This window comes from Pinus tabuliformis, chromosome 2_1 (assembly GCF_031772625.1).
Source record: "Pinus tabuliformis cultivar Carrire ecotype Pingquan chromosome 2_1, CPIR1, whole genome shotgun sequence".
NCBI classification, from domain to species: Eukaryota; Viridiplantae; Streptophyta; class Pinopsida; order Pinales; family Pinaceae; genus Pinus; species Pinus tabuliformis.
In genome coordinates this window covers 412,889,562-412,905,750 of record NC_142299.1, presented here as the reverse complement: position 1 = coordinate 412,905,750, position 16,189 = coordinate 412,889,562, and the positions used below count along the sequence as shown (strand labels likewise).

The following is a 16,189-nucleotide window of genomic DNA, read 5'->3' as shown; positions in this document are numbered from 1 at the left end:
GAGTCTAAGGTGTTATAATGTGACCAACCTCAATCATAGAAATCATGATTATTTATCGGTCTTAACTAGTGTTAAGAAGAAAATGAACATTTCTAAGACAAAAATTTCTTCTCATGAGCTTCATAGTGAAATTGGGCATTGGTCCACTCCAAAAATGTTATGGAAAGAACGAAAGTATCACTTGTGAAATACTAAGAGGGTTGAAGATGAAAAACACTTTCTCTTAGACTTCCTAGCATATGGTTAAATCCATTTGAATTTTCAAAATACATGTCATACTACCGACCTTCTTGACCTATTAAGGCAACAAAACTATGGTGATCTAGGAATGCTTCTATCAATTCCCTTGAAACATAGAATTAATATGTTAAATAATTTTGATTAATTTCCTACCTTCTTAAGGTTCCATAAACCATATTGGTCTTAGTGGGTGTTCATCATTATCATATATTTTACTTATTTTGATGTTTACACACATTATTTTCTTTTTTATTATTGGTTAATTATCATTTTTTTCTTTTTCCTTTTTAAATAATATTTTCTAAATACTCATTGCATTTTTTAATATTTTCTTTTAAAATTGCTTTAAATATTCATTTTTAATTATTTTTTAATGATTTTAAAATAAAGCTTGGTTTGAAAAGTTTTTTTTTTTAATTACTTAATTTTTGTTTTTCTAAAATAAAATTTTCATGTTTTTAGTTGAGAAATACATTCCGTTTTTATAAGGGTACTTTTCATGATCTTGTGTACACTATTGATGATTGTACAAGCTATAGTTAAAAAAAATAATGCACTTTTAGAGCCCCTTGAAAAATAGGTAAGTTGTTTTAAGCTAAGATCTCGAAAAAAGTCATACTTTACTCTTTAAAAAATTGCTCAAAGTAATAAATCTTTGATTTATGTGTTGATATTTGAATTATGATTCTATGGTTGAAAAATGTTGAAATTTTAAGGTTATTGTAGTTGTAAAATTTGATTTTAATTCAATGGTTGAAAAATGTTAGAATTTTAAGTTTTTTGGAGTCATGCTAATTGATCTTTAACACCATGGTTGAAAAATTGTTGGAATTTTGATGTTTTCCATGATCACGATTTTTGTTTTTAATGCCATGGCTGAAAAATATTAGAATTTTAACCTGAAATTGAAAAATGGTGATGCAACATCACCATTTTTAGGTTTCATGATTTTTTTTGTGCAAACAAAGGGGGATTTTTTTGCTAGTGTTCTCATTTTGACGTTATAGTTCTCATTGAATTAATAACATTATTAGAGCATGCCATTTTTCAAATTGACCACAAGATGTACCATTTAGAAATCCATAAGGGTGGAAATTCAACAACAAAAACATGTTGCACCTTGCTCTTTATTTCTTATACCTACAATGTAACTTTGAAAGTTTGCTCCATTGTGGAGCAAATAAATACTAGGCTCCTCAATTTGGAATAATAAAACATTAAACACTAGGCTCCTCAATATGGAATAATAAAACATTATAATAGGAATGGAACCCCTTTTTCTCCTTGTAACTAAGGTTTTTATATCTCCTAATAGTCCATTGGGTTTGGATTAGGGTTTTTACATGCCCTAAATCCATATTAGGATTATGGTTTTGGACCCTCGAGATCTACATAAATAATGGAAATTAGTGGTATCCACTTAGCATTGCAATGGTCAAAGCATAGATCAACATCCATAAACTATAACTTTATCATGCAGACTTCATTTGATGTGCTCTTGGACCATTGGAAATGTTTGGATGTGCGCTAACCCTAGTCATAATCTAACACATGATTATTGCTATTATCCCCCAAAAAGAGTATTTTGAAGCCCCAAACTATATATATATATACGATTGGGTCTTACTCAAAAAAATTCAAGGTTAGTCTTGAAAATGGGCCCTATCATCTCACAACGCTAATACATTACACAATAAATTACTCAAAATTATGACAAAATATATAATAATTCATTTTGGATCATACCTCCCCATTTTGTGAGGTCTTTGGCACCAGAAACATTTTATTGGACATGAGGAAAACTTTCATCAATTTCTGCCTATAATACCGCTTGGTCTTGCCTTTTTACTAGAATTTTTCCTAACTCCTAGTTAATATGGTCCTCCCATGCATAAGCATAACCTCTTTTAATTTCTATTTCCCTATTCTCTTGTACACCCTTGATGATCCAATCTCAAGGAGAAAGCTACATGTCTTGCTTGAGCTAATTAATTTCTAGCCTTGATTGGTACTTACCAAACAAAGCTTGTGTGAATTTCTTGTGAAGGACTTACCATCTTTGATCAAACAATACCAGTTAACTATTCTCATGAATATAGCATTCATTATATACATATAGAGGCTTCCTAATACTACACTACATACATCAAGTGGTCCCGCATCTACCTCCACTTCATCGATGAAACATGCACCAATGGAAAATTTAAGCATACATTATTTGGTAGCTTTTAGCTCACATCCTTGTTCACCCATCCTAAAGGGTATGTAAGGATGGTCATCTACCCTCTAATTCAAGCATACTTTTCATGAGCTCTTCTATGAAGTTGGCTTGCAAACTAATGTCAAATAGAGCATTTACATTCGTTTCTTAGCCTGGATCTTGATATGGAAGAGTTTTGCCATCGTCTCTTCATTATTACGGAGGTTGCTCATGTTTGACTCCGTATGCATTTAGAGTAGACAACCATTACATCTACATCTAAGTTGTTATCTATTTCAATTTTTGCATCCATGCATCGAAGATTCTTCATCTTGGTATGATGTTTATTGTTCTTGAAATGTAATTAGGGATGTAGATTCCAAAATTGGTCTTTGGTGTGGCCACCATCTCTATTATGGCAACAATTATTTTGGATCTTTGCTCTTTCAATAGTGGCAAGTCAATATTATGGTATTTTCCCTTCCACTTTTTCCATGTATTTTAGGAGAACCTAGCCAATGTGTTTATTATGTATCAATTGGTTGTCCTTTATTCATGTTCATAACCCTCCATGTAGGTTTCCCACCAAGTTTAAGCATGACCATTCAAGCAAATGTTATTTTTAGATTCTTTTATATCAAGCACATCCAAATAACTTTTATTGCAATTATGATTAAATTGTTTGCATCAACCTCATCTTCAAAAGGCATGGTGTTTTCCTTTTAATTTGAACAAAAGTTAAGAATATGTTTTATTGGAGCTTAAAACTTTATTTCTCTAGGACTTATTTATCTTCATGTTTTCCATTAGATTGAGTCCTCATTAGAATTCACATTCTCTTAGAAGAATATGAAATTGATCTTTGTGGTTGCTATCAATATTTCCATACTAATGAAAATCTCGTGCATTTATGTTTCTAGTGTTAGTGACTCACTCCTCCCAATCATCCTTTGCAACATCATACTTCTCTACCATAAGCTTTCTCATCCTTCCTTATGTTGATCTCTAAACCCCACAAGTCTTCAAAAAAAAACCTAAATAACATAATGTGATCTATAAATGGTTATGTACAATTGATATGGCAACTTGTCACAACAAATCTTAAAATGCTACTAAAAGTGTAGAGAAGCCATCAACCATATAGTGATTATTTATGATAAAGTTATAATATTAGAAGAATGTCACTTTTTAAAATGGAAAATAACTAAGAAATTTATAAATACCACGATAATGAATGGAAAATGCCACCAATACATTAAACAACAAAAGCTACTTTGGAGAAACTCATGAAGGTGAAAACTCCAACTACAAATAAGTACAACGAATTACTCTTCCATTTCTCAAATTCACAATCCAAGATATAAAGAAAGATTTTCCCACTATGACACAAATATACATTATGCCCTATAATAGGTTGCTACAAGGTGCTCTTATTTATCTATTTTGCTCTAATATTTCACTCCTTTAAATCGTTCAACTATGCAAGAAAAAATCATTACACAAGAATGGAACCCCATAGTGGTTGAAATTTTAACATTTGCTCAGAGATATTAGCATTAGGTTTAGGATTTTGCATATCCCACCACCTAGTTAGGTTTAGGACTCTAGACCCTCTAGAATCTTCTTCTAAGTCCCACATAACACTAGCTCCATGTGTGAGTAAATGGAAGCTAACATCGAATCAATATTATATTATGATGGTCAAAAGCATAAGTCAACTTTTGAGGCCATAATTTTCTCATTTAGACTACATTTAAGGTGCTCTCTCGACCATGGGAAATATCTAAACGTGTATGAACCACTAGGGAAATTGTGCAATTTTAGTTGATCTCCAAATGAACAAATTTTCAATTTTACCCTACTTAGTGGATTTCATAATCTTTTATTGAAATGGCCCCTCCAAGTTTGTGGCAATGATTTTTTGCCTAGAAAGTTACCATAATTATGGAACACACATACACAGATTTTGAATCAAATGAAAAGCAATGTCATGGACCAACCTAGTGGCAAGGTGTTGGAGAATATCACCCCCTGATGGTAACTTAAAAACCCATCCTAAAAGTAGATCATGAAAACAAAATTGAAGCAACCAACCAAAAATAATGCATGAAAGAGGAAAGTAAAATCAATATATTTAGATCCACTTGGTCATGTGACACCTATTAGGGAGGACCAATAAGGGGAATTGATAAAGTCACTTGAAAGGAGTCTCTTTGACAACTTTTGAGAGAGACAATTAGTGGAATACGTGTTTACCTTCAACACTTTTCAAGTATCTAAAGTATAAGAATCAAGCTCATTTGGTCCCTTCGAAAGGATGACAATTGTAGTAGAGAAAATAAAAGAAATGTAAAAGGACCACAAGCACACTTCAAAGTATATGCCACTCAAATCAAAATAAATGGAAAAGATGTTCTTTATGCATGAAGCATCTATTTTGATGGGATATTATGATGGTAATGATAAAAACCTTGGAAGGGGTGGTAAGAGCTAGGGGGTTGATTATTCACTTTGGAGGACAAGAAGAACTATCCTATTCTTGGAGTCTAAGGTGTGCTTTGAATAATCAAGCAAAGGCTCGTGCCCTTTTCCAAGGGCTTCAAATCATCATTGGATATTCTCGCATCATAATTCAACATATCTATCTAAGTTCTTCTCCTAAGAATCTAATATTATTTATCACTCTCAAAAGGATTCATTCTTTGTTGAAATGTATGAGAAAATATTATGTATTTCATGTCCTCATGCATAACAATCATAAATCAAATTTCACAACAACTAAGGAACATCATTGGAACCTAGCACCCTTGTTGTAAATGAAAGGGTGGGTAGTTTCCCAATCCCTTAATTCATATGGTCCATTGAAAAGGTCTTATATGGAGAGGGACATACTTGTCCCTTTGTATGGGGGAGGGCGGGGGGCATGTGGAGGCTCAAGAATATCATAGATCAACTTCCATGCAAATTAATAGACATGAGCTCCTCTTGAAGGCGACAATGCTCTTGTACATTAAGTTGGTACACTGGTATTCACTTGGAGGTTTAATCGACTCGATGGTTCAGGTGGTAGTGGTATACTATTGTAATGGTAAGCATGCGAGACACATGCTTCCATTTCCCTTAGGCAATGGTAGGGGCCTTCATGGGGCCATATTAAGCTTTCAATGGAGAGGCTTTGACATATCTCTACACTCTCTAGAGTTGGCATGCTCCATGGACAAGTTTGATGTTAAATGGGAATTTCGTTAGAAATGTGGGGTGGAGATAGTCTTCATCATACGTTAGGGATGTCGGTTAATACTTTGTGGCAACATTGAAAGAAGGCGCTGGCAACATTTCCTTGGTTTCTTATCTAGACAATAAGGGTGATTTTGAGCTCCACTTGTGGTTGGTTGATGAGCAAGCCTGCCTATATTGCCACTCGCAATAAGCTTTTTCCTATCACCAATCTCATAGTGTCATAGTTTGCATAATAAGAATTATTGGCATGCAAGTATCACTTTTCTTGGTAGCCATAATTGGGTTGCGAATTAGATAAGGGAGATGTTTTGTGGGGATCAACAACATCACATGGATCAAGAGATTCATTTCCTGCAAAAGGAATCCTTCAATTGTAGCTCGAATATAATCAGTTAGCAAGGGGTTTCTCATTGATAATGGAAATCTTGGTAGATCAAAGGGTGCAGTCATAGAAGGCCGAAGATGAAATTGGTATACTTAGAAATCAAATTATGGAGCTTCAGCAAGGCATGTATCAAACCAAGATGGTCTCTCTACTTCTAATAGCTTCGTTAGTTCTGGAATTTCACGGTCCCTGATTTGAATGCTAATCCTCCCTCTCTAAAGTCAAAGCAAGGGAATAGGATTAACAAACATCAATTTCATAGTTAACTCTACATGGAGGTAAAATTTTATAAGATTTTAGGCTTATATTGGAGGACATATCCTAGTAGAAGTCATAATATAGTAGACTTCCTTAATGGACTCTTGCTAGATACTAGGCTAGAAGATAAGACTAGAGCTTGGTTTGATGTTCAAATTTTGTACACCTGCTAGATTGCCACACCACCAAGTGCAAATTAATAAAAAAATATTTTTTGTTATGGTTAATAAAATGATAAAAACCATGCAATTTCATTGCTAATCCAAACAATGTAATTACTTATGGTTATGGTTGGGACAACCTTTATTTATAATATAATACAAACTTGCTAAAAATAAAATAAAAATATTTCTTTAATAAAACTTGCTTTTATATTGTCATTAATTATGCACATTGCAACTATCACTATGCATTTTGCAAGTGTTATTTAAAGTATAGCATTGATATTTCTTGATGTAGAGTAAAAAAAAAAATTATTAATGAGCAACACACCTGCATTTGATGGTAATAAATGTTATTCATATATTTGCATCAAATTCTCTAATTATTTGGTTCACTAGAGCGTTTTGGTGAACATTAACGAATAGGATAACCTAATTAATTTGATATTCATTAGAAGGTTGTTTCCAAATACAATTGAGCACACAAGGCCCACTTCTATACCTTTTACCTCCTAAGACCTTTGAGAATGTATTGTCTCAAAGAGAACTTTACAAATTAATGTGTAGTTCAAATATTTTTCCATGATTATTCGTTTTTTTAATAGTGTATTCCTAATTCTTCTCATTATTGTGGTCATCCTTGCAACTCTTAGATTTTCATTTCATGATTATTAGGTTTCTTTCCCATAAAATTTCATGGCTAGAGATGAAAAGGATAAATATTCGTTATAGTCACCAAGTGTTCAAATGAGATGTTAATATTTTTTTACAAAATTAGATTGTGTTTTTTATTTAAATTTTCTCTTATTTACAGCCATTAGATCTAATAAAAATTAACTTAAATGGTCTCTTTCAAAAAATTGGGTTATATTTCCTATTTGAAATTCTCCTTTTTACATCTTTTGCATCTACTAAAATTTAATTCAAATTACATTACAATAGATTTATTTTAATCCAATAATAATATACATCACAAAAACAATATCATTAAAAAAATCAAACTATGTTTAGAAGATGCAGTAAAATAATTGAGGTAAACCTTGTAAATTAAAAACTCTCCTTTAAAAAAAAAACATGTAATAACCCACAAATTTAAATTGCCTGTAAATAATGCAAGAGATAACTAAAAGCAAGATGTGTCATCTTATATATGGAATGTGCACTAATTCAATGTATATTCATTCAAATAAAATGAAGTTATAAGACAAAACAAACATACAGGCTTTTCACAAAGTTGTACTTGTGTAGCAAAACAAACCCATAAGGTTTCCACAAGATACAAAAATAATTACTCCATGTTATTTTTCAGGATTTTTGGAACCTTGATGAAAGGTTCTTCCAACATTGGCACCGCAGCAATCATTTCATCCCTACAATATTATAACGTATGAGATAGAAATTCAATGCATAAGTAGATAAACAAAAGGTCATGAATGAGTCGATGCTAAAAAGTTTGATAAGTAATACAACGAATTTCTAGTGTTTCTTTGATCATTTTATTTAAAAGGTTGATATCTTCAATGCATAAGTAGATAAACAAAAGGTCATCAATGACTTGATGATTAAAAAAAAAAAAAAATCTAAGTAATCCAACGAATTTTTAGTGTTTCTTCATCATTTTATTTTCAAGGTTAATCTATAGAAGTCTATTATTTCTTAAGCAAAAATAGAGACTAACCTACAGCAAAAGTAATAATAATTTAAGTCAAAATAAATTGGATTCCGTAGCCTTGTTTAGTAATTTTATACAATTTTATTTTAAGTTTGATCTATAAACATCTCAAAGTATTATTTCTCAAGTAAAAAGAAAGAATGCCGTAAAGATCTAAACTAACCTGCAACTAAACAAATGGTGATTTAACTTTCTTAAAATAATGCTGGATCGATACAATATAGAGTTCAACTACTCGTAGTGATTTGAGAAAAACAAAGGAAAAGTCGCTGGTGAAACTTAAATTAAATACACGCACATACAGCTTGGTGGGCTAGGCTGAGTGATGAGTGTTTCGAGTTTCATGCAAGAGGCCTCAAGGTTAATCTGACAAGTCTATTGCCTTTGTTGCATGCCTCACTAAATATCTCTAATGAATAAGGGGTTGTAATTGGCTAGATGAGTTTACTTTGGCTACCGTCCAGAGAATGCAAGTACCCAATATCCATGGGTTTTCTTTGGAAAAGAAAAAATATATATATATATATATATATATATAATCCCTCAGATGAGGTATCAAAGGAAAATGATGTGAGTATGCTTGATGCGCAGCAAATGAGGCCACAATGTGTGCGAAGAGGACCTAGGAATTGATGAGGATGGGGCAGTGATGCATCCTTGCTTCTTTAAGCAATGATGCACTCCTTCCTGTCCAAAATGTCCTATGATCTGGGACTTAATAGAGGAGAACAAGTTCATCATTGAAGGGAAAGGAGCTATGTTGGCAGAGACTGAATGGGAGATTATAACCTATAAGGGTTCATTCAAGAGCTGTGTCAGTTGAAGTTCTAAGCGTCCGTTTCACCTTCATCTGCACTTCTTTTTGTTTACTGGAAGCCCAAGTGTAAGCATGAGTCCAAGATGTGGGTGCTCCATCTGTCTCTCTGTTCGGGGAATTATTAGAAGGATGGACAACAACAAAGGAAAGGAATCAGAGGAACCAGTCCATGACCTACGCAGAGGTAGGCCTAGAAATTGCAAGGCTACCTCCAGCTCTAAGTCAAATCTTCCAATAGAAGCTTACAACAGCAAATTCTTGGCTGAGGTTAGGATAAAAGTGGAAGTAATAGAAGTCAGAATAAGAGAATGCAGGGAATAGACCTCTAATGACAAAGTGGAAAAAGAAATGTCTCAGTAGGTATCTAATAGAAGATTTACTAGGAGTAGAAACACTATGTTTCAAAACACCGTTGGCTTACACTAGCACATGGAAAGTTTCAAAATTATGCAGCTATGACTGTTGAAGCCAGAGATGCTCTGATATGCTAAGTAAATTAGAAGCTGGAAGCTTTGAGGAGTGGGAAACTCTCAACAAACTAGATGAATTGGACAAGAAGTATGAGCACCTAACAAATGCAGTATGGGGTGCTAAAGCAATCGTGAAGAACAGGAGTACACAGAAAGACATTCTATGACAAAGTAAGACGGCCTGGGAGGAACAACTGCAGCAAGGAAGATGAAAACAGGGAATGGGAATCACTTTCCACTTTCATTAAACTTAATTCTAGCTCAGGCTCTAAGAAATATTCTTGGTCATTATAGGTTTTGTTACTCATGTTTGTTAGTCTGGCAGGTTTTCATGCCAAGCTTGCTAAGCAGATACACATTGTTTGGCTTAGATATAGGACGGTGCAGTCTATGTTTTAGCTCTTTGTGATGAACCCATGAAGGCTAATACTAATCTAAAACAACACCTTTATATTTTTTGAAAACTGTGGCTCTGCTTCCTTTGGAAGGCATAGCCTGACTGTTGTTCTTTTCGTATATCATTAATAGAATTAGTAGATAAATTTAAAAAAGAAAAAAAGTTCAAGATATCATTCATGAATTTCACATTTGGATATAAAGCAAAAAAAGAGATATCATCAAGCTGGGCCCAATCTCTCTATTTTAACTTGTTTTGTAAGAGAACAAGGTTAGCATTCCTTTGTTTTTTATTTCGACGACTTCTTTCATTTTAGAGGCCAAAATGCTAACTAAAACAGTTGTATGGCATATGAAAAATCTGAAACATTGTTGAAACATTTTAGCCACATTTCATACAAGGATATGTTTCCAAAACATAAAACACATTTCCAGCACCTACAGATGACCTTTCCAGTTGTTAAACAACACAATACTTCATTAAGCTGATCAAGACTATTGACGTAAACTAAATAATAAAAATAAAATCTTAATATGGAGCAGCAATTAGCAAAGAACTTCGAAATAAAAGTTTGACACCAAGTGATAACTAAAATGTGAAAACTCTAGCAATCCCTCATTTTACATATTTGATTAAAATTTAAAATTTTACAGTCTACAGTTTGACAATCCTTCATTTTGCATATTTAATTAGTTTCTTAAATTATATGGTCTGCCATTTGATGATTCCCAAATAAAACCACTAAAACAAGGTATTTTATTTACATATAATAGATTTATGAATATAAGAGGGATAACAACACAAGTATAAATGTTAATGCAGAAGTGTCCTCATACACGTAATTTTATTAATAAGAAAATAAATTACATCTGGAATTTTGCAAGAGATTACACACGAACAACAAAACACTCTTGCAATGAGCTATTTATAAGCTCAATGTCCTAACTACCTCTAATTATGGATCACTTATAAAATAACAAGTGTCCATTTACAATAAAAGCTATTTAAACAACTTACTAACAATTCTCCTAAATTAGAGCCTAAGATACGACACATTTGTAGAGTCATATCTTTTTACAACAATATTCTAATTCTAAATGTCTACATTTAATAATTAAATATTCTAGATTAATAATTATTAATTTAATTAATAATTATTTTATTCTAACTTTATAACCTATGATAATATTTTATTTTTGGATCATCTAACATTCCCCCCTATGATCCAAAGATACATTACAACAGATACCAAGTTCATCCCTGAACTTAGTAAATTTTATTCTGCCAAGAGGTTTCGTGAAAATGTCGGAGATTTGATCTTCTGAAGGACAATAAATTGGCTTGAGGACATCCTTGGCAATGAGAGATCTGATATGATGATACTTGGTGTCCACATGTTTTGTCTTTGAATGAAAAACTGGGTTCTTGGCAAGCTTAATCGCTGACTAGCTCTCAATGAATAATGACGTAGCTTTTGCCTGAGAAATGCCCAAGTCCTGCAAAATTCTGCGCAACCAAACAATTTCACCTGCCGCTTCCATGCTGAAATGTACTCTGCTTCTGCTGAAGAAGTGGCCACTGTAGCTTGTTTCCTACAACTCCAAGACACTGTTGCTGACCCCATGTTCATTAAATAACCTGATGTTGATGCTCGATCATCAATACTTCTAGAAAAGTTGGCATCTGAAAAACCACCAAGTACAAAGTTTTGAGTCTTTTTGTAAAGAAGACCAAAATATTTTGTTCCTTGGATATATCGAAGAACTCTTTTGGCTGCATTCCAGTGGCTATCTCGTGGTTCCTGCATAAAACGTGAAAGAATACTGACTGCATAAGATAGATCAAGGCGAGTGTTTGTCAAATAAATCAAGTTGCCAATCAACTGTCTATAAGTAGTGTTGTCCACCATTTCCCCCCCTTCAAATTTTGAAAGTTTCAAGTTTTGCTCCATGGGGGTAAGAACGAGCTTGCAATCTTGCATTCCAAATCGTTGAAGAACCTCTGCTGCATAGTTACTCTGAGAAATGAAAATATGGTGTGGACATTGGAAGACTTCAACTCCAAGATAGTAGTGAAGTAATCCCAAATCTGTCATCTTAAAACCTGCATGTAACTCCATTTTCATGTTAGGATATTCCGACACATAGGATATAGTTAAGTTCAACTTGGTCTAGTATAGAGTTAGGTTAGAGTTAGGTAAAGTGTGTTTCTTTACCGTTGTACATTTTGTAACTTACAATCCGACGGTCACGATATGTAGTGATCCGACGGTTCACTCTCACCTCGGTATTACCGACACTTGATCCGTGGCTTGACACCCGATTGGTCCATGAGTTCTATTTAAAGCGCATGGAGGGTCATTGTTCGGGTAATCCGTGCATGAGAGAAGCTTATGTAAATTTTCATTCTTTGATTAATAAATTGCCTGTAGTACCCACGTTGGGACAGGCCGTGGACTGTTTCCCTCCTTGCACTCTGAGGGTTTTAACCACGTCAAAAATACTGGTGTATTGATTTGAGATCTGGTTGTGAGCGGTGTCCTTTTGGTATTCTTTCTGTGGAACTTACCCTGTAAATTCCTACATGGTATCAGAGCTATTTGAGGGCCGCGTCCGTTGGTGATCCAAATCTGAAGCCGGTAGAACTGCATGCGGCTGTCGTTTCCTAGATTTGTTGTTTCTGACTGCTTTCGGGCCGAGAGGACTGCTCTGTTGCGTTCGGAGCATCTGTTCCAGTGAGGAACCCCTTTCGTTTCACGCGAAAAGGTTTCCGGTAGCCCTAGCTGCGTCATTTTTCAGATCGGGAGGTATACAGTGTTTTTTTTGCAGTTTACTGTTATTTTCTCTCTGCTTATTTCGGTCTCAGTTTATTTAGCCTTTTTTTTTAACCGGATCTATACCTTTCATTTCTGCGTATGCTCTTTGCCCTGCGACTCTGTGCGATCTAGGCAAATCAGAAACAAAAAGGAAGGATTTTTCTCATGCGTATGCTCTTTTCCCTGCACCTTAGTGTGATCTCGGAAAATCAGAAACATTGAGAAAAATATTTAGTTTTTCGGCTAAAGCTAACTTTGAGATTTTTTTTAAATTTCTAGTTTTTTGGCTAAAGCTAACTTCGAGCCGCAAGGTTCGTTTTTCTTTGCATATTCGTGTTGGGTTTTGTGTTTTGTGTTTTGTAGGGAAAAAGAGCTTTCTCAAGGCAAGCACGCAAACCAAGGCCCCCCCCTCTCTCTCTCTCTCTCTCTCTCTCAAATTTTTTGTATAGATCAATTGGTTCAAAGCTATTTTAAGAGAGTAGAGGTCTTGGGTTCAAGTCTCCATTTTGTGGGGGCGGATTTTTTCATTCCCGCACATTCGCGCACTTTGCCGGCAACGTCAACAATTTTTTTTTCAAAAAGCCATAACTTCTTCATCCGGAAGCCTTTTTCAGAGCCGTTTTTTTTAAAACCGCCTATTTTTTCGAGATCTATCCATTGGAACACTTACTTTCAGCATCTTCAGCTTCAGTTTTTTTTAAAATGGAAAGTCCATGCCAAGTCATTCTTGACAGCACTAACTACTTCCAATGGGTAGCCTACATGGAAGATTTACTTAGAAGTAAAGGTCTCTTCAGAATAGCCACAAACCAAGAGAAGAAACCAAAAGATGAAGACAAAGCGGCAAAATGGGAAAATAGACAAGATCAAGCACGTGGTTTGATAGGGATGTCTATTTCTCCTGATCTTAGATTCCACATTGCAGAACTTGAGACTCCTCATGAAGCATTAGAAAAACTTGCTAAAGTTTTTGGGATTAAAAATGAAATTAGAGCCCATCAACTTGAAAATGAGCTGCTTACTTTGGATCCTAATAATTTTTCTTGCATTGAAGATTTCTTGTCCAAATTCAAGACCCTTAGATATCTCTTGGAAGGTGTTAAAGTTAAGAAAGAAGATGGTAACCTTATTTATTCCATCCTTACTAAGTTGGGACCAGCCTACTCTGTATTTGTTTCCACTTTCCATTCTACAAGGGAAGCTTTCATTTGTCAAGGACAAGACTACAAGGCCCCTTCCTTTGACTCCTTTTGTGATTCCTTAATAAGAGAACAAGAAAAACTCTTACACCTTGGTCTTCTTAATCTTGGAAACTCTTCCACGAAAGCGTTAGCCGCCCAGCAGCAACCAAATTCAAAGAATCCTAAGAAGTCATATCCTCAAAAGAATGGTCCTAAACCATCTCAGCCTCAAAATGAAAGATCATTTCAGCAAAATGATAAGACCAATAAAAACAAATGGAAGAAGACTGATAGACATTGTAACTTTTGTAATCGAGATGGCCACTTAGAATCTAAATGCTTTAAGAAGATGGAAGCCTTGGAAGCCGCAATGAAGAAACATAACATCCATGTGGAGCCTACTTCAACTTCAACTTCCGGAATGGCACTTTCTGCATGTCATTGTCAATCATCTCAGTCTGGTTATGCATTAAATGTATCTTCTTCTTCTTCTCATTCTCATGAGTGGCTCATTGATTCTGGAGCCTCTTGTCACATGGCCAAAAACCAAGCCATGTTTTCTTCTTTAAATGATTGTAACACCAAAAATATATATATTGGTGATGATAGATCTCTTAATGTTGTAGGGACTGGAACTGTTCATCTAGACAATGGTCAGTTTAATGATGTATTATGTGTTCCAACCTTATCCTGCAACCTTCTATCTGTCTATCAGATAACTCATTCAGGTGAAGGTAAAATTGTTGAATTTTCACCTCATGATGTTGTAATCAAGGATCTAAAAGATCCTAAACAGATTCTAGCTACTGGTCTTGCTGATGATTCCAAAAGGTTGTATAAGTTTCACAACTTTGGGTCATCCAATCTTCCCTCAGTATTTGTTGCTCATAATGATGAAGTGAGCAAACTTTGGCATGAGCGATTTGGTCACTTAAACTATCGCTCCCTTCAGCATCTATGTAAAGAAAATATGGTGACAGGTCTTCCTATGGTATCTTGCAGAGATGGTGTTTGTTCCGGATGTGTACTCGGAAAACATCATCGGGACAGTTTTGACAAACGTGCCTCTTGGCACGCCTCAGCCCCTTTACAGCTTGTGCACAGTGATTTATGTGGTCCTCTTCCTGTTGCTTCATTCTCTGGCTGCAAGTACTTCTTAACTTTCATTGATGATTTCTCCAGACGCACTTGGGTATACTTCTTAAAACTCAAGAGCGAAGTATTTAACACTTTTTTGGCCTTCAAAGCCTTTGTTGAAAAACAATCTGGACATCAAATTCTTAAGCTAAGAACTGATAATGGTGGAGAATATGTTAAAAACACATTCATCAACTTTTGCACCGAAAATGGAATTCAAATGCAACATACTGTTCCATACACTCCACAACAAAATGGTGTAGCTGAAAGGAAAAATCGCACCTTAAAGGAAATGGCTAATTGTATGCTGCAATCTAAAGGACTCAGTCTTAGTTTTTGGGCCGAAGCAATTAATTGTGCAAATTATATAATCAATCGCACTCCTACTAAGGTTCTAGAGAATATCACTCCAGAAGAAGCTTGGAGTTCCATTAAACCAGATGTAAGTCACTTTCGTGTGTTTGGAAGTGAAGCATGGGCCCATATTCCAGATGAAAAGCATAAAGCTTTAGAACCTAAGAGTGAGAAATGTACTTTTGTTGGATATTCTGAAGATGTAAAAGGTTATAGACTTATTCCATTTAAGTCCAAAAATGTTATCATTAGAAGAGATGTAAAATTTGATGAAAATAAATCGGCCTGCGAGCCTAGTCCGGCGGATGTGCCACCTCTTCCTATCTCTTCTACTTTTGAAAACATTTCTTCTTCAGATGATGAAAGTGAGGATGATAATCCTCCCCCACCTTCTCAGGATCCTCAACTTCCAAGATGGGTCCGTGCTACTCGGGATGCAGCAGGTGATCTTGCCGGTGATCCTACAGATCAGCGACGTACACGTTCTCAGTTTGAAAGAGCCTCTTCTTTACTGGCTCAAGCTCCAGTAAATCATGATCCTGACACTTTTGCAGAAGCTTCAGGCCATCCACATTGGGAAGCAGCTATGAATGAAGAATATCATTCATTGATGACAAATGATACATGGGATCTTGTTCCTCTACCAAAGGGACGCAAACTTGTTAGATGTAAATGGGTTTACAGAACCAAGTATGGACCAGATGGGAAAGTTGATAAACATAAAGCTCGTCTCGTTGCTAAGGGCTTTTCACAGGTTGAAGGCATTGACTACACTGAAACCTTCTCCCCTGTTGCCAAAATGAACTCTATCCGCCTTGTTCTTTCCCTTGCTGCCTCTTTAAAATGGGAAGTCCATCAGATG

The 16,189-nt window shown here is 34.9% G+C and overlaps 1 protein-coding gene across 3 annotated transcripts in view; it reads right to left on the bottom strand.

Annotated features, from left to right (window-relative positions):
* Nucleotides 1–7,604: 7,604 nt before the first annotated feature.
* The window catches only part of LOC149200670 (glutamyl-tRNA(Gln) amidotransferase subunit C, chloroplastic/mitochondrial-like), a 236,841-nt gene continuing 228,256 nt past the window's right edge, over nucleotides 7,605–16,189 (bottom strand). For all 3 annotated transcript variants that reach the window (XM_089402775.1, XM_089402774.1, XM_089402776.1), the window contains one exon: nucleotides 7,605–7,854. In XM_089402775.1, coding sequence (XP_089258901.1) covers nucleotides 7,773–7,854 — 82 coding nt within the window. In that variant the 3' untranslated portion in view covers nucleotides 7,605–7,772. The remainder of the gene's footprint in view (nucleotides 7,855–16,189) is intronic.